Below are 25461 nucleotides of genomic sequence, written 5' to 3'. Positions count from 1 at the left end.
AAAAACTACTCAAGCCAACAAAAACAGATATGTAAGACCCAAAGTCAAGTCCTGGCTGGTACCAGGTGTCTGACCTTCAGGACAACTGTAGTCTTTATTTCCAGGTACACAGGGTCAGCCAGGTAGTAGTTACTACCATCAATTAAAGTTCCCACTATCCTGATTCTTTCCATAATAAGGACCACTATGCTTTGTGAATAACATTTATATTCACTTGGCTTTTACCCAACTACCATTTGTTGGATGCCTTTCAGTAGAAGGCCTTGTGCCATAAGAAATTCAAACCTGAGTAAGAAGAAAAATCTATGCTACCAAGTAACCTGCAATATAGTATTATCTCCAAATACAAAGTATAATCAACCATTATCATCACTTAAGCTAAAGAACAGATCCTAGGGATCCAGGTCCATATAAGGTATACCCATTTGCCCAAGACACACTGAAGGCCAAGAAGGAAGACCGTTCTTCTGGCCCTCTAAAAACTGAATCCAAATGCCCATGTGGACAGTGCCATCTGACCTGTTCCACCCACAAACTCCTGGCCTCGCAGATTATCAGCCAGTAACCTTGCCCACTCCTTTCATGACAGTAGCCAACAAATAACTGGCCCTGGGTATCAATTACCCTGGCAGGAGACATTCACGCAGAAAAGTCACTTGGGTTATGACCTTCAGGCTGAGAAGCTTACAACTTTTCAGTGCTGAAACAGGGGTCAGTGGAGTTGGAATGTGGGGAGAAGAGGTTGGCTAGTCTGAGATTTACCTGTCATCTGAGGAAACTGACATCTGTGAGGGTATTTACTGTAACAAACCAGTCCTTGACACAATAAACATCTTCTTTCTGTGCATTTACCTAGCAACCTACTGTCACTTGCAAACACAATACATGTAATTTCTTAAATAAACTATATACTCAGAAGCTGATCCCAGCAACACATCGCCACTCTCTCTGAGATCCCTTTCTCATCCATGAGTCTTTGGTCCCACTGGCCCTTCTCCGAGCTCCTTTAGCCTCTCGGGAGTAAGGACTGAGTATGGGCAACAACCAGCATCATCTATAGGAAGCCTCGTGCACACGTGGATCCCATGTCCCTACAGCCATAATACTACACCCTTCTTCATAAAAGGACAAAATGCCTAACTCCTTCAGGAGGTCACTGGCTTTTAGGTGCTTTGCCAGTAGCACTGAATTATACTAAATTTGACATACTTTCTTTCCCAGAACAAGTCATACTCTTTTGTGAGTGGCTGGTCAGGTGAGGGATAAATCGGTGGTCAATGAATTGTCATTTGGGGAAAATTATATGAGGTTGAATTCCATAATCTTCATCTCATCAGTACCAGTCTCCAACTCAAAGAGCTAAATAACATCATCTACCAAACTACAATCAATCAAATGTGGCAAGAGAGCAGGGCTGTTCAATTTTCCCAGCACCATTTATTGAAGAGGCTGTCTTTTTTCCATTGGACATTCTTTCCTGCTTTGTCAAAGATTAGTTGACCATAGAGTTGAGGGTCTATTTCTGGGCTCTCTATTCTGTTCCACTGATCTATGTGTCTGTTTTTGTGCCAGTACCATGCTGTCTTGATGATGACAGCTTTGTAATACAGCTTGAAGTCCGGAATTGTGATGCCACCAACGTTGGCTTTCTTTTTCAATATCCCTTTGGCTATTTGAGGTCTTTTCTGGTTCAACCATAAGTGACTCTTAATCTCACAAAACAAACTGAGGGTTGCTGGGGGGAGGGGGTTTGGGAGAAGGGGATGGGATTATGGACATTGGGGAGGGTATGTGCTTTGGTGAGTGCTGTGAAGTGTGTAAACCTGGTGATTCACAGACCTGTACCCCTGGGGACTAAAAATATATGATTATAAAAAATAAAAAATTAAAAGTTAAAAAAAAAAAAGAGCAGGGCTGTTGATGTCAGGCTTCAGACTGCTTCTGGGTCATCAAGATGACATTCATACGTGTGCATCAGTGGAAGGAAAGGACATGTGGGTGCAAGACTGTGATGCCGTGCTGGCCTGATGGCAGGGAGAGCAGCCCCCAGTGCTCGGTGAGCAGCAAGGAGTAGTGGGGAACAGGATGGGTGTGTCTGCTCGTATGTAATCATGCACCTAATAAATACCTGGGACCGAACACAGTGAGGGCATCTAGTGACCAGCAAAAGAAACACAGCGCTTGCCCCAGTAGGAACTGACATTTCAACAAGGGTGGAGTCAAATTATAGAAGGTTTTGGGGTTTTGCCTCTTTGTTTTAAGAAAACCTGAAGAAAGATACCATTTTAAGAGGAAATTTTCTGCACATCAGGAAACATGAAACAGCACTGGAGGGGGCTGGTGGGACTGTGACACCACCCTCACCTCCCAACCCCCCTTCAACCACCACAGGGTAGAGAGAAGCTGCGACAAAGAGGGTTGGGGAAAAGGAAGAGCAACAAGAGAGCAGAGTAAAACCCGCCCTCTGCAGACTACAGTTCTGATTTTTCACAAAATGTTTCTTCAAATGAAAACTGTCACTGAAAACAAACAAGTAAAAAATCAAGGGGAAGAAAAGAACAAAGATGGCTGCTCTTATGAAAACAGGACTCTAAACATCGACATTAATAAGCATATTTATTGGTGGCAAGAAATTCCAATCAATACTAATCAGGCTCAGCTGGCCCTCTTTTCCTTGCCAGGTTTAATGACACTTCCGAGCCCTTATTGGATTGAGAGTCCACACGCATGCATACTAATGAGGTCACCAGTACAGAACTCACCGCTGGCTTCCAAGGGGACCTGATGGGCAGCATTTCTGTCCCCGAGTGTATGTCAACCAACACATGAGGCTCGAGCCATTAGATCAGTTGGTTCGTTGGTTAGTCCCTCAAGGTTTCAACCTGCATGCTTGATCACTACTCAATCTTGTTATCTAACAGTTATGAGGGATAGCATGTGAAAGACTGGCTGGTTTGAAATTGTGCAAACTCTCCTCTGAAACTGAAAACCAGAGATTTCTTGCTTTTGACAGTGATTTAATGACCACCTCTTCCAACATTTCCCCAACTGCCCAACTAGTCTATGGCATCTCTACCTCCCATACACTCCTCCAAACTTGGGTGGCCATGCCCTTAGCAGGATCTCAGCCCAATTCCAGGACTTATCCAGCCCTTTGCCCCAAGACTCCAGTCCCACGCATGGATTCAAACTCTTCTCCTTCCTGCACACCACCCTCATCCCGGCCCCCAGCACAGGCAGGAACTGTTGTGTGTTCTACCAGGTTGGAGAGAAAGACCAAAAAGTCTATAGACAAATATCTCTCCTTCCCTTATGTGTGCTTTACCTCTGGTATCAGGGTGGGGGGGCAGGAGGAAGAGGCAAAAGGAAATCTTCTCAGGTGAGTGTTTAGAGCAAAAAGGCTCTTTCTGTGGATTGTCCCTGTTTCTTCAGATTGGCTGGTAGTCAGTTGTTCCTTGTGGCAATATGTCCAAATGTCAGTTTTTTGTGGGGCGTGTTTATTGGCTCCTTAGAGGGACCTTCTCCTCCAACACCTGGGTGAGATATATCCATCTCAAGTTTACCACACTCCCCCATCCTTGGATCCCTCCCAGAGGAGAACCAATCCACATCCTCTTCCTTCTGGGATTCCTTATCTGGTGGGCAGCCTTCTTGACAGGTGGGGGGATGGGAAATAAAAGATTCCATAAGGTGGTTCAAGGCCAGCCACCTTCAAAGGGGCCCATGTAACAGACATGAACGTCAGCACACTAGCCTTGCCAGAGGCATGACAGCTGACTGCTTGGATGGCACCTCTTTCAGACCTCCACCTCTCTCCTGACCTTGTCTCCAAAATACAGCAGCTTTGGGCATTTTGCAAACCTGGTGGCTTGATGATTTTCAAAAGTGAGGTAACTGCTAGCCCTGGTTTAGCTGAGGAGGAAGAATTTGGGGCGCCCCCAACCTGTATGAGCTATTCTCTTGGGGGTCTTCCTCTCCTCGTTTTGAGAGGAAAAACACTCCTTCTCCTTCCCCCCAAGACCAGGGAATAGAGGACACAATAGCCTCTCTTTACAGGCACCTCTTTAGAAACCCCAAGCCCCTTTCTCTCTTCCAGTCCTTTACTACTGGCAGGAAGGTGATGGGAAGGAGCCTGTAAGGCTGCTTCTCTGAGTCCAGACTTTCAATAAGCTCTGGGAGCACACTGTGAACTTAGAATGTAGGGTTAATTGGCTCTTGTCCCAGCTTTGGGTGTTCATCAGCTCCCCAGAATAAAAAGAAAACTCTTTTGGCATCATGTTCCAGAAGTTACCCACTCTAAGGTCATATCTCCACTGACCACACGGGGCACCATTAGAAAGACTACATGATTCCATACAAATCCATTCCTAAAGACAGGCAGCCCAAGAAAACCCACTCTCTGACCATGATGTAGGGATGGCATCTTCCCATTCAAAGGACCTTTATAAGCTTAAGCTGAACACTACCCCCCTTCTCCCCAGCATCTCCTCCAGCATACACCACACGTGCCTATGGACTCACACACACATCCATGACTCACACACAAAGGACAGGGTGCCTGGTCTCTGGGTAGAGAATGGTACCTTTGTCCTCAAACCCAAATCTCAACTTTCAGAAGCCAGACCCTACACTGAGCTCTGTCCAATACGTCGCTGAATGGTGAAATCACTTCCTTGGCCCTCAGAATTCCAGTGTCTTTGAAGCACAATATTAACCTGAATCCAGGAGGACCAAGCAGCAAACGAGGCTATGCCCCTAGTTCAATTAGGGTGGAAAGCTATGGTTTTCCTGGAGATAATTAATTACATGATTAACTCAACAAGTTTTTTTTTTTGAACCCCTACATTATCACAGACACTCAAGAGGGCACTGATGAGACAGCAGTAAACAAAACTCTAATTACACAATTGTAACAGTGGGTGCCCTCATCTTGGAATTATTAGCCTTTTTTATTGCTATTATTATTATTATTATTATTACTACTGCTGCTGCTGCTTTATCTTTGTGAAAATGCCTGCTAGAAAAACCACAGGCATTCACTGCTCCCCTCCCTGTCTCTCCACACACAGTGTTCATAAACCCCGTCAACCCTTGATTCCGCTTGCTCATGCAAAGCATCGCATGCCTATGATGTATGACAACATAAACGCAGCCCGCTCCACTTGAAATTTTCAATAAAAATACAGATCTAAGTGATGAATATTTTATCCAGTGAAAAAAACAATTTCAGGGCCATTTCTAATAACACGTCAACCCAACAGGAGAGGGAGGGAGCTGGAGAGTAATGAGGTGGATAAGCACCAGCATCAGGAGGAGCCAAGGCCCCAGGCAAACCAGAGGGGGGCGGGGTGGACTGAACAGCTCTGAGTCTAGCCCTGTTTGCAGCCGAGGAGATCCAGGCCCACAGGGAAGTGATGAGGGAAGCTCACATCACAGGGACCTAACCCAGCCAATTCTCAATGGCAGAAGTGTGACTCTGGTATTGGGGAAGGGGACACGGGGTGCTCAATGAGCGTTCAGAAGGAATACAGGTGAAATTGGAGGGAGACTGTGAAACCCCATGCTGAGTGAGCAGACTCAAAAATGCACATGGGTTTGGGCCCTGTTACCCTGCATTTATTCATGTTCCTGAGGCCTCTCTGTTCTGCCTCCATGGGTGTGTGTCTGTCCTCTCCACGAGATCCCAGAAGCACCTCAATGGAAGAAATAATGTCCCTCTTCTCTGTCTGGAAGGTTTGTGAGAAGAGGGAAGCTATGTTGCCTCTCTCAGCTCCAACTCCTGAGGGGGCCTCTAAAAAGCAAGGGCTCAGGCTAAGGGCAAAGGACAAGCAGCAGGGGTTTCCACACTCTGAAAATTCAGTGTGGGATCCAACATCACAGAAGTTGGCCCTTTCTGTGGTAAGCCAAGAAGCCGACCTTGGTCCCCCATTTCTGGTCAGTGATGGAGCCACTGAGGGCAAGAAGCTTCCAGAGTTGCCTCTAGAAACCTCTCTTCTGCTCTCCTCCGCAGTCTGTCATGGCTTTAACAAGATGCTGAAACCTCAGAGCAGCCCCTTCCTGGAGGCAGCTCTGTCCATAACTTGCTCAGAAGAGGGTTCTTAAGGCCCAGCCTCCTTGTTTCAAGGCAGGACAGTGCGAAGGGCCTCCCCACTCCACAGCCACCCATGGGGTCTACTGAGAAAGACCTCTCTGTAACTGACCTGTAACTGATCTCACAGTCCGTTTCCCAGATAATCCGCTCTCTGCTGGCCAAGCACAGGCAGAGGTTGGCTGAGAAAGACTTCAGGGAAGGAGACAAATCTGATGCCTAAGTTACTTACATTTTAAGCAAGCAAGGCACTGAATATTTGCCAAACATGCAAACTTTCCCCCAGAGCACTCTGGAAGTCATGAGAGGTCTGGAGGAGTTGCTGTGGAAAATTACAATGCCCTGAGGAATTCTCAGAACGTCTTCCTGCCACCTGCCTCTCTGTGCGTCTTCCTCATTATTCACAACTTTGTTTACCCATAGAAACAAAATGTTAGAGCTGTCATCAGGAATACAAATGGGAAGCAAGCCACTCTCGAGGCAATCAGTAATGCTGAGGAAACAATGGGACTGCAAACTTTTTAAATTTTTCTTTAACTGCTGGTCATGGATTATGAAGCAGAAGGAAAGGAAATTCAACTCTTCGCATTATAGTTGACTGTCAGTAAGAACAGCTCATTTCCCTATCTATTTTAGCCACTTTGCAGAAAGTCAGTGCTCAGGCATAACTGAAATGGCCTTGAGAATGAATAAAAATATTAGGTCCACTTTCCAAACTTCAGCATTGCAAAACTTTCGGGATCTCCTCCTTTCTCCAAAGCTTACACATAAATTTATAAAGGCAAAAGGTTCTCCAAAGTACCTTGGTTACCAAAGCAGCCCACGAGCCGATAAACCAATTTGTTTTGCCCTCAATAAATCGTCCATTAATGTTGTTATGACATTTAAAGTTTAAAATGGTTTTATGGCTTGAGATTAAAAAAGAATTATTCCAATAAATTTTGTGTAACCGAGAGGATCCTGGCATTTTGATGAGGTAGTTCCTTGTGATGTTAAAGTTTTATCTTGAATAATGAAGGGGGAAAGCATTAATCACCTTAAGTCACGGGTAGGCAGTCTCAAGAGCCAACAGCCCAGCTGCCTCTCCTAGGGGGTTCTCAGAAATGTTAAAAAGACAAAAAGCGACCAATCTCCTAACGGAGTTAGAATGTTCAGAATAATTGCTAGATCTGAGCTGTCTCTAAAATGGTAGAGAATCACCAGAAGGGCTCTCTCCTTCCAGCTGCTCAGGCAGGACCTCTGTGGGCACTTGGCTTTGGTGGCTGGAGGACACGCTGTGTGGTTCAAGGAACCCACGACTCTTGAGATAAGCTGAATATTACCGAAGAAAGCCCGACCCGGCCTATGTCAGGATTCTTACCACCACAGAGCGTGAGCTCTGGCTCGGCCTGAGGAAGATCTCAGTCCTGTTTGAGAAGTCATTTCTAAAGATAAGACGAACAGTGAGAATGAAATGTTCGGTTTCAGTGGGGCTTAGAAATATCTCTTCCCCACCTCACCCCTACCCCTGGTCTTCCTCTGCAGGGGAGAGGTGACCTGAAATATCATTGACTGAATGCCTGCCACACTTTGAGCTTCCTATCATTTGAATTGCATAATGATGCTGACGTGGGTACTACTATCACCATTTTACAGGTGAGAAAATGGAAGTTCAGAGAACTTCAAAAATTTAGCCAAGGGTCCACAGACTGTAAGAGGCAGAGATAAAATGCCAAGCTCAAGCTCCCAAGTACTGTTTCTACTACCCAGCTGGTCTCCTTTCTACAGCAGACTTTCGGATATACATATAGTCATCTCAAGTCACCTACAAGGTAGATAGAAACCCAAACCAGCTTCGGTTGAAGAATAAGTCAGTGCTAATTTGTAGATTTCGGAAGAAAGAACCCCACGTGGATGGAATAATCAAACAGCCAGGCTTGAGGGACAGCTACACTGAGATGACAGGAGGCAGGAAGAACCAACACTTCAGGAACCAGCATGAAGGCCTGTGGCTGGGAATCAGCACAGGGTGGGGGCAGGCTAGGGGGGAATGCGTGCACACAGTCAATCCCCTACTTGCTGGCCCTGCTGAGCCTTTGGTACATGTGCCTCAGGAAAAGATGATGATCCACAATGCTGTTGGGTTTTTCTAAGTTTTTGTTGTTGTTTTTGTTGTTTTAATTTGAGACAGAGAGGGAGCGTGGAGAGAGCACGAGCAGGGGGAGCGCCAGGGAGAGGGAGAAGCAGGCTCCTCGCCAAGAAAGGAGTCCAGTGCGGGACTCAATCCCAGGACCCTGGGATCATGACCTGAGTCAAAGGCAGACACTTAACTGACTGAGCCACCCAGGAACCCCACACAAGGGAAGAATGCAAGTGAGGCCTTAAAAGCAGAATGCAAGTGAGCAGTGGGGTCCAATTTAACAATAATCATTTGTTGCTGTTACGGATATCTTAATCTTTCCAAACTATTTCCTCTGACATCTTTTTTTTTTTTTTTAAAGATTTTATTTATTTATTTGAGAGAGATCACAAGCAGGCAGAGAGGCAGGCAGAGAGCCCGATGTGGGGCTCGATCCCAGGACTCCAAGTTCATGACCTGAGCCGAAGGCAGCGGCTTAACCCGCTGAGCCACCCAGGCGCCCCTCCTCTGACATCTTTATCCTGTAATAATGCCATTGGTTACACAAGATATGTATTATTCTACTCACTTCAAAGAGAGGGAAAATGAGGCCTACCTTCCCTACAACTTCTCCAAGTTACGAGGAACCTAAAACTCAGGTCCCAGACCACCAGACCCTTCAAGGGGATGGATGTCATCTGTTAAATGACCTTGGAGAACTGGCACTATGGATTGCCACCCCTCTATTCTCACCTCTCCTCTAACAGTATCGTGAGTCGGGGAGCCCTGCTTACTCTGGACTCCCCAGAGGACCACAGACTCAAACCTGAACCCCGACCTCAGCCTTCACATACCATCGACAAAATGTCCTCCCTGTCAACGACTCAATGCCAGTCCTTCATTCTAAGAACCGGTGCCTACACTGAAAATACAGACAGTGTCTGACCTCTCCGCCTTTACTCCCCACCCAACAGTAAAATAAACAATAAAAATACCTAACTCAATACTTTAAATGTATTATGCATGTGATCCTCAAAATAACATTCTGAGGCAGATCTTATTATTATCCCCGTTTAACAGATGAGCAAACTGAGGTCCAGAGAGATTAGACTTGCTAACTGAGCTAATAAGTGCAGCCAAAAGTGAAACTCAGGAGCTGGGCTCCAGGGTCCATGTTCTTAACCACCTCATGGCACTTTTATCTACCATAGGAGAAACAGTACCCAAGCACTAAATCTGGTGCTGAAACACAGAATACCCTCCCATTAGTGCATGTGTGGGGTCTCCAACATCCTGTTGCCTGATTGCCAGTGCACCGAGGAGAACAGGAGCCCTGGGAAACACATGAGCATCCAGCTGCTCCTGGGCCCCATCTCAACCTTCCCTACCCACCTGCCACACTAGCTCCACCAAGTCCCATGGTTCCTACTCAAGGTCCTTCACTTGGACCCTGATTCATCCATTTGTTCTTCTTTCATCTCACTGCTTATTCATTCATTCATTCATTCATTCATTCAGCTTACAAATTGTTATTAAAGATTTACAATTTTCCAGGCCTGTAGACTCAACAGATATAGCCTTTCAAGCAGCTCTGTTAGCCTGCATCCCTATCAATGAGCCCCTCTTGTTTGCCACAGCACCACCATCACACACACTACCATCAGTCCTGTGTTCAGAGCCACCCACTTGGCCTTGGTAATGGGGTCACGCTCCTTTCCTGGGTGTTTGTGGAAGTTTTCCTTTGCCTTGGTACTTAAGAGTGAGCACTGAGAGTAAAATGGCATTTATGTTCAATAGATGGTGAAATGTTCAACAGATAGTAGGGGCTCCCAAGGAGGATCCATGGCTTCTGGGGACAGTGAATACAGGAGGTATGAAAGGATGTCCCATCAGAGGGACTCAAATGTCCCATCAGAGTCTTCTCCAGAGCCCTTCTGTACTCTGCTTCCTGTAAACTCTTGTCACACAGTTGTTTATGCCCAGCACCCCCCCATACTTTGACTTTTTAAAGCCATTGGCACTTCCACACCAATCTGCTGTGCCCTCTCACGCATCACACATCTGGGAACTACCACCTTTGTGGTATGGCATGCCTGTTCAAATAGCCCAGGTTCGATACAGGCAGAAGAAAATGGCCCTTGAGTGGGGTTCTGGAGTTACTGGAGGACTCGGCCCAATTTACAGATTAAAGCTATTTGGGTAGAAATGGGAGCCAAGTTGCCAGAGGCTTAAGAAGACATGAGATTTTCACGACTCACTTAGTCATTTTCCTTACAGTGCCCCACTCAGTGTTAGTGCACAACGGCTGTCCAGTAAGTTCAGAGAACAGAAAGAGTAACAGGATTATTGGAGTACTGCCAAATACAGGTCCTTCGGGAACTGCCTTACTGAGCAGATAAAACCAATGTGCCCTCATCACAACTAGCCCAAGTGCCACATGTGGGCCAGGGATATATTTTCTTAATGGGATCACAATGAAATTTTCTATTAATATGATCAACAAGTCTAGCAATTTCCTTCCTCACAGAGAACAAATGCAAATTTTGCTCAGGATCTACTCAAATTATGAATCAAAAAGTTCTTTTTTTCTTATAATTTATCAAATTTACTTCTCTGTATTTCATTCCAACCTGCCCTGCCATCTACTGACCACTGGGACTGAGTCACCTGGGACCATCTGAATCCCAAGGAGCCTTGGGGACTCCCTCTATTTAAGATGTCATTATCTGTCACTTCACTCCAATGAAAAACCCTGAGCCACCTTGCCTCCATTCTCCCCTCCCTCTCCCCATCAAGATTCGTCATCAAGTCTTGTCTCTTCCACTTTCATGGTGTCTCTCAAATCATTTGATCCTGCCCACTCCCAGTCTCATGGGGAAGGTTCAAGCCTTCCTCATTCACCGCTCAGATCCTTCCAACAACTCCTGTCTGCCTATATGGCTCCACGCCTGCCCCTACCAGCTGCCACACACTCCCCATGCTGATGTTATCAATTTAAAAACATGAATCTGGGACGCCTGGGTGGCTCAGTGGGTCAAAGCCTCTGCCTTCGGCTCAGGTCATGATCCCAGGGTCCTGGGATCGAGCCCCGCCTTGGGCTCTCTGCTCTGTGGGGAGCCTGCTTCCTCCTCTCTCTCTGTCTGCCTGCCTCTCTGTCTACTTGTGATTTCTGTCAAATAAATAAAATCTTTAAAAAAATAAAAATAAAAAAATAAAAACATGAATCTGATCCTATTGATCTTGTGTTTAAAACCATACAGAAGCTCCTTGTTGCATGAGCAGGATTAAGTCCCAGCACCTGGGCCTGTCTGTCCCTCAAGGCCCTCTTCTCACCACAGTCCCCTGCATGGGCCTGATGCCTCTGCCCCAGCCACATGGGACGCCTCACTCATTCTAAACCCACACCCATCTTCTCACTCTGCACCTCTGCTCTGGCTGTTTCCTCTCCAAAGATGCCGTCTTCCCCCAACTGCCAGGCCTGCCATGGCAATCACACACAAATCTTCAAGTTCAGCCCCTGTGTCACATTCCCTGGAATACTCCCTGGCTTCCCCAGGCCAACCTGATGTTTCCTCTTCTGTGTTTCCCTATTACTTTCTTCACAGCCCTCAAACATGCCACATTCTATAAGCTGCGGGCCATTCTGTGCCAGGGGCCATGTCCTTTCCATTGTTCTATCCCCACGGTGCAGTGTGCTGCCCAGCACAGCAGTCCTGAGAGAATGTTAGCGGACATGATCAGCTGAATTACTCAGTAACCCAGGCTTCTGAGGACCAGCACACTGTAAGCTAGGGTGAGGCATCTGGACTGAATCTTAAGTAAAAGGAGGAAAAGAAGAGGAGCTTCAGTGAGAAAAGAGCACGCACTAAGCGTACGGTAAATGCCCTTCCTCATGCCTTTCAGCAAATATTTAAAGGAGCCTATTAAATGTCAGGTATTGAGCTAAGTGTTGGTGATATAATAATGAGTAAACCCAGACAGGACTCCTGCCTTAATGGAGCTTAAGACCCAGGAGGGAAAAAAAAACAACCAAATCATTTCATGAACGAAAAACAAACAACCTGTAATGAGGCCCCAAAGAGCTCGAACATATGGTTTAGAGAAAAATAATAGGAGGATCTGACTGAGAGATCAGAAGAGGCCCTTTGAGTTCTAAAAGGAAACTTTATTAAGCAAGTAAGAGAGGGATAGTAATCTAAGCAGATGGAATAGCTATGCGAACACCCCGAGGCAGGAAAAGGAAAATGCACCTGCAAGGAAGGAAAGAGAACTCATGAGGCTGAAGGGCGCAGAGTGAGGGACGTACAATCCTGGGCGAGGCTGGAGAGGTAAGAAAGAGAAGACGCCAGACACAAGGGAGTCTCACAGGTCAGCTCAAGAATTTTGTCTTCATTCTTAAAGCAGTGGAAGGTGCTAGAGTATTTTAAGCAAACGGTGCCATGATTCAGAATTGTGTTTCAAAAAATTCATTCTCAATACAACATGGAGAACGGTAGAGTGGGGGACTAAGTGGGTACTGACTAGTTGGGAAACTATTTCAGTTGTCCAGATAAGAAAGGAGCATAGCAATGGTGATTTAGAGACAGTGTGCAAATTTGGAAGCTATGAGGTATGTAGAATCAAAACACGGTAATGGATGGATACGGGGGTAGAGGGGAGCTACAAGGCGGGTATCAGAGATGACACCTGTGGTCTGCTACATGTAGCAGGAGAGGTGATGGCACCATCTGCTGAGATAACAACTCTTAAAGAGCTTAGTTCTTCTTGGGGGAAGACTATGAGTTGTAGTCAGCAAATGTTTTGGATGAACCAGGTGAGGGACCAACCTATAAGAAAACTGAACCAGGTAAAAGCTGGATTATGAATTACTGGCACTGTATGCTTTGAACAACACCCTGGAACCTTTTCAGACCCTTCTAACTTTCTGTAAATAAAGATACCTGACAAGATCACCGACAGGAAGTCACACAGTCAAATTCACTAGGACTATATGCATTGCCAGCTACATTCATTCCAGTGGAGATGCCCAGAGCTTGAAAAGATCCCACCCAGGTCCAGGGATAGGAGAAGAGAGCAGATGGACAATGCACACATTTCCTTCTCTGTCCTTTTATCAGGGTCTGTTGTTTAAAGGCCACATCCATGGAATAGACCTATCTTGGACCTGACACGTGGCCCACAGTCCATCTACACCTCAAAGACACAAAAGGAAGAAATGTCAACAGTGCGTTCTGGGACTAATGACTGGTTCAGTTGCAGAACATCAGTGGAAGGTGGACGACACAAGTGCAGAAAAACAAGGTTAGGAAGAAAACTAAGGTTGGGAAGGTGAGCTGGGTGTCCATTAAGAAGGCCTCCAATTAGAATGCCTCGGACCCTCGCCCAGTGGGCAGAAAGGAGCTGTCAGAGGCTTTGGGATAAGAAAATTAAAACCTTTGTTTAACTCTGATCATTACAGTGATGTAATGTAATTTACCCCACGACGCTTTCCAGCAAGCAACAGTGCCACATGAACCCACTCTGCTGGCCCAGCTCTGAGAGCAGCCCCTAAGCAATTTGCCAAAGTAGAACAAAACAACCAAATGAAAAATACACATACACATGCACACATACATAATACGTATATTTAATATGATTTGGGATAACACTGATTCCTTTAAACCAAAACACTGAAGCAGTAAAAACAGCTTCAGAATTGTATTAATTTCCTAAACCTAACAGTGACACAGCAAAACCAGGGAAAGAAACTAATGCATCTGCTGGACTGGAGAGGAATCAAGATGTTTTGTTCAAACACATTGACGCCGGTAAAATAACCATGACTCTGTAATGACGGGTAACAGTTTAGTGACAGCAAGAGGTCCAGGCAAGTTGGAGAGACCAATCTCTGCCCCCCATCAGTTTATTCTCTACCTGGAGGTGGTGAAAGGCTGGAAGATGGGTAAGCAGAATAATCAAGGTCCTTAAGGAAGCAAAGATATCATTTCTGTCAGAAGTGACAATCTCATACCAATCTTGAAACAGTTTGAATTTCACCCTCCTTTGCCACCCAAAAAAGAGTAGAGCTAGTGGCAGAGAAAGCAGCCTCCAAACGCCTCTAAAAACAAGAGGATATCAAGGGAGAGGAGAAAGAGAGAGCCAGGGAGGAGAGAGATGAATCCACCAACTGGTCAGCATTTAGACACCGGAACTCAGTGGGGAACCACCAGAATAAACCCTGACGGGCTCCCGGCCAACCCAGAAGACATTCACCATGAGAGTCACGTGGCTGGCCTGGAACTCTGGGGGGACCTCGGGCTGAATCACTCAGATCAGGATGCAGACAATTCCACCTCAGCTCCCCAAAGTTCCCCGTGGCAGGAGATACCCTTTTCTAGGAGAGTCAACCTTCGTGCATAACATGTTTCCAGAGGGTACCTTTACTGATGCTGCACAAATACCAATTTGGGGGTGTCACCCTAAACCATCTTCAGAGCGCAGACCTACTTTTGCAGCTCTTCACCCCTAGCCACTTATGCACTGCTATCCAGGGGCCCCTCTGCTTCTCCCAAGTGGACTCAATATTGTCAGTGACCAAGACCTCTGGTCCTGAAGTTGAACTGCCTGAGTACACGTCTAGCTGTTCAACCCTGGGCAGTTACTTAAACTCTCTGAGATTTCTTACTTTAGATGGAGTAATAATAGTACTTCCCAACTTCAGAAGGTTTCTAAGTCACACAGTCATATCTATAAAAACACTTAGTAAGTGCCTAGAAAACTGTAAGTACTCAATAAAGGTTGCCTCTTGTTGTCATCTTTTCTGTGTATTTTTTTCAGTTGAGAGGAGTTAAGAGTTCTTCAAAAGTCAGGAAAATAGTTTGTAGACTAGAGCAATAAGTGTTGGAATAGGCATAATTTAATTCATCTTCTCAAGAAAACTGAGGTCCAAGGGGTGAAATAATTTGGCCAGTTTTTTTGACAGGAACAATCTTCTGGCTCCTATGCTATTATTTTCAGTAATAAACAGGTACAACATGATGTGTTCAAGCACAAAAACAGAAAGAAATTAAGATATTCACTTGTGGTCAGGGTTGATTGACTTATTCACAGTAGTATGTGAATATGTAAGTTGTGTCATTAAAGAAAGTACTGGAACATGTGTTACGATTTCAGATGGGATTGAAAAAAATCAGTATTTTCTATGAAAATGAACAACTCAGATGAAGAAGTAATCCCATGTTTCCAAATCACTGTTCAATCCATATTATGTATCGCATAATTACAATTGCTTTCCAGGACTCTCACCACAATGCTCTCTAATGAGGCTTTACCATGCTTTACAACTTGTTCATTCATTTTTCGTTCCCAACTCAAATCCCTGCTAAAGCAAAAACAAAAACAGTAAGGAAAGAAGGCCAATTCCTATTGGCTCGGTTGCTTAGATGAGTTCAAGAACATAAGAGTGACAAGATGCCAGGACTGGGCAGCCAAAGTCTCCAGTTTCACAAAGAAACCGAAACATGCAAGGGGGCAGAGGGGAAGACTTGTTTTATACCATAAAACTGGTGGTTTCTCTAAATAACCTTTCTTCAAATACATGAAGGGAATTCTTGAATTCTCCCCACTGTCTACTCTTCTGCATTGTGATTAATCCCAGTGCTGTGACACAAACTTGCCAGGTCTCATCTCAAGCACTGGCTTATTCAGAAGAGGCAATGAACAGGGTAGAGAGAGGGCTCTGGAGATGCAAGAGACCCAGATTCAAAACCTCAGATGTGCCACTTATTGCCTGAGAAACCCCATCAAGTCTTCAACCTCAAAGAGCTTTAGTTTCCTTATTTAGAAAATAGCAATAACCCACACTCTCTATTGGATTCATCAAGAAATTTGGAGAGACAAAGTAAAGAGCCTAATATGGTACCCAAGGCACTGTAGATTCTCAGTGGGTCATTACTGCGGTTTCATTTGGAAATGTCTCTCAGGGTCATGTCTAATTTTTTAATAGGAAGTTTATCTTTTGATTTAAAAATCAACACTCCTTGAAGAAAACATACACACACATGCTATATACATGCATGTGTATGTATACGGATGCATGTATGTGTACATGTGTGACAGGAGAGAGACAGAGAAAAAACATATAAATAAATTACCTATTATCCTACCATCAGAGGAAATCATGTCAATATTTTGTTATGTTTTCTCCCAGTGTTCTTCCTAGGCAACATTGTAGATCAGTTTGCATGTTGGCTGCCTCGTTATAGCTATATGTGGATGCAATTATAATTCTGATAAATGCTACCTGGGAGAGAGGCTGTTTCAGAATATCTTTTACATCAGATTATAGGACTATTGCCTAAATTAGGAATAATGATACCAGACAACATTCTTTCCTTTTAAGTATTGTCTAGATGTCACTGTGAAAAGCAGCAGCAAATCCTCCACCATCTTCCGTGTCATGAGCATGACTAAGAAAGAGAGTAGTTCACTAGGTGAAGAGTCTCCTTGAGTTTTTAGTGATAAATTGAGTCTTAAGCCTTATGAGAGTCCCACAGAGCAATCTAGTCTTTTCATATTACCTCATTATCAGATTTATAACTTTTATTCTACTTCACAAACAACTTTCTCAATGAAACATTGCAAGGTGTTATACTTTATAAGTCTTTGACTACCTGAAAACATCCTTGTATTAAGAAGTTTTCTTCACTGGAAGAATTACATGCTCTTGTCCATGAGTATTTATTGTACGGAAAAGGGACAAAACTCAGAGGGTGAAAAAGGCTGGTGGGAACAAGAAAGGTACTGAGAATGTTACTCTGCCTCCTCCCATGGCTTCTCTGCTTCTTGCTGACCCTCCTCACTTTTCCTTTCTCCCTCCACCAATCTACTTCTCTGTCTCTTCACAGTTTCTGCCTCTCTTAGGCAGTTATCCTGCACATCATAGGACCTGCCATAGCACAAATGATACTGTAATCTCCACAACTTTGGAGCTTCAGTCTTCAGTGCCAACCACAACAGTTCACTCTTCCAAAATCCTTGAGGAAGGATCTTGTTGGCCCAGCTCATCTCTATTCACCAGATCTGAAGTCACAGGTTACTTCCTAGAGATTTGCACTCTTGGTCCAATCAGGTTAGCTGGAGATGGCCAGGCACCTGGCTCAGGTGGGCTCGGGTGCCCACCTACTCCGTGAGTCCATTCAGGTGAAGATGATTCTCTGAGGAGACGGCTTGACCACAACAGGCATTTTTAGAGAGCAGTTCTTTTTTTTTACTTTAGACAGTGAAACAACTCCACTGGATATAAAATTCTGGAATGACCATATTTTCTCTTGGTACCCAGTAGCCCGTGTTTCACTATGTCTAGCATGAAGGGTTACCAAGCAGATGTCTGACATCTTTTTACTTCTTACCAGTAACCCTGCTTTCTTGCTTGCATCCCTGCATAGTTTCCTCCTTTGTTCAGTGATTTTAAAATTATGGCAGAATACACGTCCATATGGCTCCCTTTCTGGTATTTTATCTGTAATTTGGTTAATCCTTTAAGTCCAAAAAAGTCTTCTTTTATATTTTATTGTTTCCAATTGCTTCTGCTCTCATTGCTCTAGTTTCATTTTCAGGAACCTCAACAATCTATGGTGATTCTTCACTTTATTATTTTCTCTCATCATACCATCTCTTGTTTTTTCTACAGTGTGGAAGGAGAGCATCTCAACATCGCCTTCCACAAATGAGTCATCCTTCTAAAGTACCAGTTCTGATCTCCAAAGTGGATCTTAACGATGTGATTCATTGTATCCTCATTTTTCCTCAATAACTCTTTCTTATTTCACCTAGCTCTATTCCCTTCCCTTCTTATCCTCTATTTATGTCTTGGCATTCCTATTTCTTTTATGCCATATTTTCTTTATATCACACTGAGGAGAGTAAAAATTTTAAATATTTCTGTTTCTTATAATAAATCACTTACAGATCTGCTCTTCCTTTGAGACCTGGGGTGATGTGCCCTTTACTTTATATGTAATTTTTTTCAGTGGCTACATACAACTTCTTTCTCTACAGAAATCCCTGGAAATCCCTAGATGAAGTAAAATGTATTCAGACTTAGCATCTATCAACAACTTGATATTTATCAATAAAGAGTTTACTGCTCTTAGCTTTCTTTTTTATACTACACTGCACATTACAGTTCAGTGATGGAAATAATTCACATTCATGATGCACTATAATAGCAAATTATGGTACACAATGAATCCATTCTGATTAAAGCCTAAATGGAGAAAAGCAAAGAATATAAAATACATGTATTTTGTATTTCCTGTTTAGGAAAAGTATCAGGTAATATAAAAGATACTCTAATCACTATTTCTAATTATGAAGAAATGAAAATCACTTAAAAAATTTCAGAGCATCTAAAAAATGCATCCTTTTACAAAAAAAAAAAAAAAATACACCCAGAACCACAAAGTACCTCTCTATAAAATTAATAATGAAGGTGGACTTCAAATGACTGTAGTTTCCATCAAAATTGTTCTTCAATTGAAAAAGGGAAACAGTTTGTGCCTTTCACTTTGTTCTCTGACTTCTTCAGCAACAGCCAAATCTCATCCGCAGGCAATACACATGGTGCCAAAATGAGGCGCCAGCACCTAGTCCAATTCCAAGTGTCTGACAGGTGTTCTGTGATGCAGTTCATCTTTCCTGGGGGAGGGGTGGGGGGGGTGGAGCACTATCGTCTGTCAATTTCCTTGCCCATCTGATCAAGACACTGACATGACGCAACAAAGTGACAATTGCCCACATGTTGGCAGGGCCCCTTCTTTTTTTTTTTTTTTTTTAAAGATTTTATTTATTTGACAGAGAGAGATCACAAGCAGGCAGAGAGGCAGGCAGAGAGAGAGGAGGAAGCAGGCTCCCTGCTGAGCAGAGAGCCCGATGCGGGCCTCGATCCCAGGACCCTGAGATCATGACCTGAGCCGAAGGCAGTGGCTTAACCCACTGAGCCACCCAGGCGCCCGGCAGGGCCCCTTCTGTGGGCGCCTCCACATCCAGAAGCATCTCGCGGAGGAGGCAGTATGGACGGGCATCACTGACGGTCAGCACCATGTCCCTCTCCTTCCTGCTGACTTACTTAGACACCATGGGGTGGCTCCATGGTGGTGCAGAAAGAGGGGTGCTTACGAATGGAGGAAGAGCACAGTAGTTGCACTGGGAGAAAACATAACTATGGCTGGAGGACACCAGTCTGCTTTCCTGGTGGGCATGGATCATGGGTTTCCAAACCGGCAAGGCAGACAGGAGGCACTATTTCCTCTCTGACCTATTCCGTGTGCTACAGTGAAGGAGACATCTCATGACTCTGACAACAGACTGAAGTCTAGCCCTGCTTTCCAGTGTTTATCGTGTTTCTCTTTTTCCGTGTTTTCTAGACATCACTGTGGGCACCTGGCTGAGGCTGTATCAGAGGTCACAGACAGACCCCATTTAAAACTTGAAGCCCCGTGGCCACCTTCTTCACATCCTCTTTTATGTACAGCTCAAAATCAGGCACGGTGTTGTTTTAGAGCTGGGCTGCTCAACTGAGAACAATTCTTATCCCTCCCCCCGCCCAGCCCAGTTTCCACTGTCTGGAGACATTTTTGGCTGTCACAACTGAGGGTACTACGGGCATTCAGTGAGAAGCCGGAGATGTCGCTAACCACCTCCAGAACACAGGGCAGCGTTCCATGATGAACAAGGGTCTTGTTCAAGATGCCCACAGACCCGAGGCTGAGAAATCTGTTGTTACAGCAAGGGTCCAGCTTGAACAGTAGCCCACAGGGGAATGATTTGACAGGTGTCTTTGCTACTCTCATCACCTGTATTAGCACCATACCGGTTATCTGAATGCCACAGTTACACTAACTTTCTGTTGATTAGAATACACAAATCCTTAAAGGAAAAAGGACAGCTTTTGCTCTCTTTGAGACACACAACATAGTGCAAGAACAATCTAACCATAAAAGGACAGATGCAGAAAAGCTCCCAATCCACTAGCAGTAACGTGGTGCTGAACCCAGCCCAGCATGATGGGGCAGCCACGTGTGAAAACCCGCAGACAGCTGTGTTCCCCGGTGGGAAACAAGGGTGGGTTGGAGGCATTCCGTCTGATCAAACAGTGTTGAAGGGGCATCAGAAAGATGCTCTGAAACTCATCCTCGTGATACTAGCAGTCACTGTGAACGACCAGGAAACAAGAGAAATCAGAGGCTCTGGGTTGGATGGTTGGAGGATGATAGTGGTCTCTGAGCTGGAATGCACTAAATTTACATAAATGTCCTCAGAGCATTCATATGGTTGGTTATTTGTAGAGGTCACAGCAGTGGCTTCAATGATTAGCTCACTAAAATCTCTTTAAGTTTTTATTTTTGGTAGGAAACACATATCCATTTAGTAGGGAGAAAAGGAATTATATTTAGGTAATAGCTAGTTATTTTTCAAACCATACTTTTTTCATGAAGTTTTCCTGGACTTCCTAGGTTGAAATAATCTCTATCTGGGCTCCCAAAACAAATCTTACTTCTGTTTTTTTAACTTCCATGTATCACTTGCCACATCGTATTAAGGTAATTCCATACATACTGTATCTTTACTATGCTAATCCACATTTTGTCGTCTTTGTATTACCAACACCCATCCTATGGTTTGACTATGTCAGTTGGTTCAAAAGGTTTTTTTTTTTTTTTAATTGAAATGTGGGTGATATACACTGTTATATTAGTTTCAAGTGTATAACAATGATTCAACAATTCTATACATTATGCAGTGCTCACCACGGTAAGTATTTTCCCCAATTAAAAAGAAGAAAATGTTTCTTAAAGAAAACATTTCACCACTTTAAGACAGCCCACTCAGTTAGTGGCCAGCACTCTGATGGCTAGGGCCAGGGACAAGCAGAGAGAGCCTGCAGCGGCTCTGAGTTAGGCTGCTGGCTGAGTAATTGCTAGGATCACACCCTGAGCACACCCACGCTGCTCTTCCAAGCTCTGGAATTCAAAGCTGAGGAAGTCCTATTGGTTGCAATGCTTTTAGCACATTTGCATGTTTTCTGTTGTTATTTTGGTTTGGTCTGGAACATTGTTTACTTTGCTTTTCAGCTCTTAGAAATTCATCCATGGGTATGCTATCCACAAGGATTCTCCCCCATGGCAAAAAAAATTTCAACCAAAATCTTTGCCATCTTTTTCATGCAGATACAGCATGAGGGGACATACACACACACACACACACACAGCAAGCCAGCCCCTCAAAGCAGGTTCTGTTATAAAAGGACAGTCCATGTTTCATGTCTGACGTGGGGACAGAGCGATCTGTACACCAAGCTGACTGGTCTCCCTCACCAACCACAGAGATTCCAGCCAATGTCCAGAGAATCATCAACTACAAAAGACAGATGATTTTTTATATATCTCTTATGTTTCTTCTACAAGCTTGAAAACAGGGTCCATTTTTTTTTTCTACCTAACAAATCAGCAAAAAAGCATCACCCTGTTTCTCAGTCCCCTATCCCCACAAAATTAGAGCACAGCGGGTCAAAGCAACAGGCTTTTACCCAGCCGTACACTACTTTGCAAGGTACTCGGTTCTCCCACAGAGATCATCTAACCCATTCCTGTGACTCAGGCACTGCCTTCTCTTGGCAGACGGGGAATGGAGACTGACAGAGAACCCCTCACGTAGCCAGGTAGCCAAGGTCCTGGCATCCAAGACCAAGTCCTCTAGCCCAGAGCTCTGTGCACAGCAGCAGCCCTCCCACGGGCTAGGATTCCAGCTGTCCACGGGTTCTGTCCCACAGAGGCTGCTGTGCCCCTCCCTGGATCACCAGTGCAACTCAGCAACTTTACAAAAAGCAGGCGGCTTGTTAGGAAGACTAGTTAAGAAAATGTGGATGCAAAGTCAAACCCCTACTGAAGGGTAACATCCAGTGGTGCAATCTACTGTTAGTATATCCATGGAAAGCAAAGAGGGATCAGACAGTCCTCGTCTACAGCCATGAAGTTAGACACAGGAGGTACAATTCTGCATGTGTTGGCATTAATGTGATCAGCAAATCTAAATCCTCTTTATCTGGGCTTTCTCTAGGAATTCTACTATTGCTTGTGTGCACAAGAAGTAGGAGATTTATGGGGTGGAGGGCTGCTTTATAAAAAGAGCATGCAAGTAAATAAGTAAAGTAAGCTACAACAAAACCCTATAAAAACTGCATGCATCTCCATGCTGTGTAGTGTGAGTAATGATCACTCCGTCCCCTCAGGTAACGAGTTAACGATGACAGGAGGGACAAATCCCCCCAGAGCACCAGGGCAGTGACACAGTATGAAGTCTGAAAAGAAAAGCCACGGGGCTCTGCATGCGCCATCAGAGAGTCAGGAAGGAGTCGGACACCAGGCTGGGCCCATTGGCACCTGCTCAGCAGCCCCAAGAAGAGCGGCGAGGAGGGCATTCTGCAAATCACAACATTATCTAGTTTAGTCCTGGGGCAGCCCGCAGGTGTGAGAGGGTGTTCTTCCCCTCTGTGCCACAGCTGGACACTCCCAGTTCTCCCACTGGCTCCCTGGGGCTGCCCAGCAGCAGCCTTTCTCCCATCCCCGTCTCCCATGGCGACATCAGGAACCAGGCAGCATTCTTTGTGGTGAAACCCCACCGAGCTGCCTGACAGTCTGTAAGCATAGTCTGTGCCGACACAAACTCATTGACGCTCCGCCCGTTTTTAGCTGTCAGAGTCAGGGGTGATTTCTCAGAAGTTAAACAAAATTTAATGAAGCGAAATTACCAGCCTCTTAATATTCTCATTTGAGAAAGCTAAGGACATCAACACCAGAGAAAATCCCTAAGCTTCATTGATCTGATAGCTGGATTGGCAGGACTGCACAGTCCCTTTAAAGACCCCCAGCTGCCAGTGCCCATGGTTCAGCTGGGTTCCCTTGCTCTCAAAACACCCCCATGGGGACACCTGAAACACACGGTGGGCAAGCTACGGCTCACCTGCCAGCCCAGCAAGATACATCAACAATGGGACTGTGAGGCTTTTAGCAGGTGAGGCTCTGAGGCCACTGCAAACGTATTTAAACACGGCAAAGGCTATCTCCAGACATAAGCCAAAGGGTACCTCCAGTGAGACAGCTGTGCTAACCACACTTGCTTCTCCGGAGTTGACCATCACCCCAGATGCGTCTTCTGAAGCAAACAGCAAAACTACCTATGAGAGAGCCAAGCTTCTCTGTGTCATTGACCTCCATCTCACCTGAATAATTCTCCCTATTGTGCTCAAGTTCAGGTGCCGGTGATCACTGGTAAGGCCAAGGAGTTAAGAATCACGGAGTGGGGTGGGGGGAGTAATGCCATTCAAGATATTTACCTTAAACAAAGTGCTATCCTAGATGAGATGGTAATCGTCAAACACAAATTTTGAAGAGAAGTGGCCAAGGTACTCAAATCGAGGGAGGGAGATAGACCCACACAACTATATTCCAAAAAAACCAGGATAGAAAGAAGATAAAGAGTCCAGATTTGGCTCACAAATACAGTACCACTCCAAGTCCCATTACGTAATTATAAATATTATCTTTGGGATTGTGTCCCATTCTCTGGAAGGACTCTTCCTTCCTTCCAAATTCCACAATTAGAGAACACTTGAACCCTGGCATTTCAGACTGGCTTGATCTTTCTCATTGCTTTCCTTCTCCAACTAGACCACAGAAAAATTAAGCAGTTGCTTCCTCTTCTGTCCCCTCATTGGTTTTTATATATTCTGTGTATAGTAGGAGCTCTGTGCATGAGGCTGAATGAAAGAGAGTATCTGGTATTTTAAACTTGGATATGGGGTCTCCAGAAGACCAGATCTTGGACTGTTCAACTGTATACAGGAATCTGTCCACTTTGATTGTTACAGAATTCCCATTATATAGGATCCGAGTTAGAAGAGATCTTTCAAATCATAAGGTGTTTTACAGATGAGTGACTGATGCCCAGAAATTTCTGGTGACTTTCTCAGGGCCCTGGAATAAATGAAAAGGCCAGGACTAGACTCATGGTTGTCTGAAGTACCAGATCAGAGTAAAGATGTCTCTATATCTTTAAATGTAAGGAACCACCCTCCAGCAGAGCAGGAGACAATATAGATTTGCATCTCACTCCAACTGAATAATTTGCTTAGTAATCAGCTGCACATCCTCAGCTAAATGCTTTCTAATTCATGATTTTGCTTAAAAGTGATTAAAAGATTCAAAAATAATTATCTATTTCCACTTATAAAATGGATTTCACTGAAATAGACTCAATGTATTAATAAACACAAACATCACTCTATGAAAAACATTGTCGGCAGATAACCTTTCAATTAGAAACAGATGCTGTGGGCTCTCAGATTCTAGAGTGTTTTTATTTTAAATGGCCTGGTCATGATTGAAACCAGGCTGGCAGCAAACTGGTCTTCCTTTCTCCTCAGGATCCGTTTCAAAGGTCTGGCCTTCCCTTGGGATTTCACATTACTCCAGAGCACTGGGATTCACAGCCTGCCAGTCCAGAATGTGCTTCTCAATCTCTTCTCTCAGTAAAGATCGTCCCACCTCTGCGGCAAAGCAGTTTCCACACCAGTTTCCAAAGCAGTTAGTAGGAGGAACGGAAAGAGTGTTGGTTGTGGTTACCTCTCATCAGGTTCAAATTCAACAAATATGGACTGGGCACCTGTTAGACCCCAAGAGGTACTACATGTGAGTTCTCCCTCCTTGTCCTTGAAGCAGATGGTGCTGTAGACAAATGGATGAGAAGATGACAACAACAATAAAAGTCCTCCCTTGGGGAGCTAAGTAGTTTCTGAGCATTTTACATGCACTAACAGATTTCAGACGGCATCATAACTATCTCCCCTTTACAAAGGACAAAATCAAGGCTCAGACCTGGTATGAAAGAGAGCAGGAATTCAAACCCAGCTGGTCTAGTCCACACTGCGATCCTATTCCACCTCTCCGTAGCCTCCAGTGAGAAGAGTCGACTCTTCCACTGGGGTTCCTCTTCTTAATCAATGCCGGGGGATCATTTTCCCACAGTCCCTTTACCAACACATCAAGGGTCCTCCACCTTTTTAGGTTTACAGAACATTTTAAATCCAAATACAGTCTGGTCTATAACAACACATGTTTAAGTATCATAGTTCCTATGAAATGGGTAGACAGGAGAACAATGTTCATATAAAACAGAAATTATGTCAGTTTATATGTATTTTTTTTCTCAGCCCCCAAGTAAAAGCATCCAAACACAA

General features: G+C 44.6%; 1 protein-coding gene across 5 annotated transcripts in view; it reads right to left on the bottom strand.

Moving 5' to 3' along the window:
* The window catches only part of HHAT (hedgehog acyltransferase), a 339661-nt gene that overhangs the window by 105231 nt on the left and 208969 nt on the right, over positions 1–25461 (bottom strand). Inside the window, exon 10 of one of the 5 annotated variants that reach the window (XM_045087064.1) lies at positions 19801–24949. The exons of the other annotated variants lie outside the window; for them this stretch is intronic. Within the exon in view, the coding sequence (XP_044942999.1) occupies positions 24844–24949 (106 nt within the window). The 3' untranslated portion in view covers positions 19801–24843. Of the gene's footprint in view, positions 1–19800; positions 24950–25461 lie in introns of those variants that run through there. 5 annotated transcript variants of the gene reach the window in all.

This window comes from Mustela putorius, unplaced genomic scaffold (assembly GCF_011764305.1).
Source record: "Mustela putorius furo isolate JIRA1106 unplaced genomic scaffold, ASM1176430v1.1 tig00001012_pilon_pilon_pilon, whole genome shotgun sequence".
NCBI lineage: Eukaryota > Metazoa > Chordata > Mammalia > Carnivora > Mustelidae > Mustela > Mustela putorius.
The sequence above is the reverse complement of the archived record's forward strand: the minus strand, read 5'-3'. Positions and strand labels throughout refer to the sequence as shown.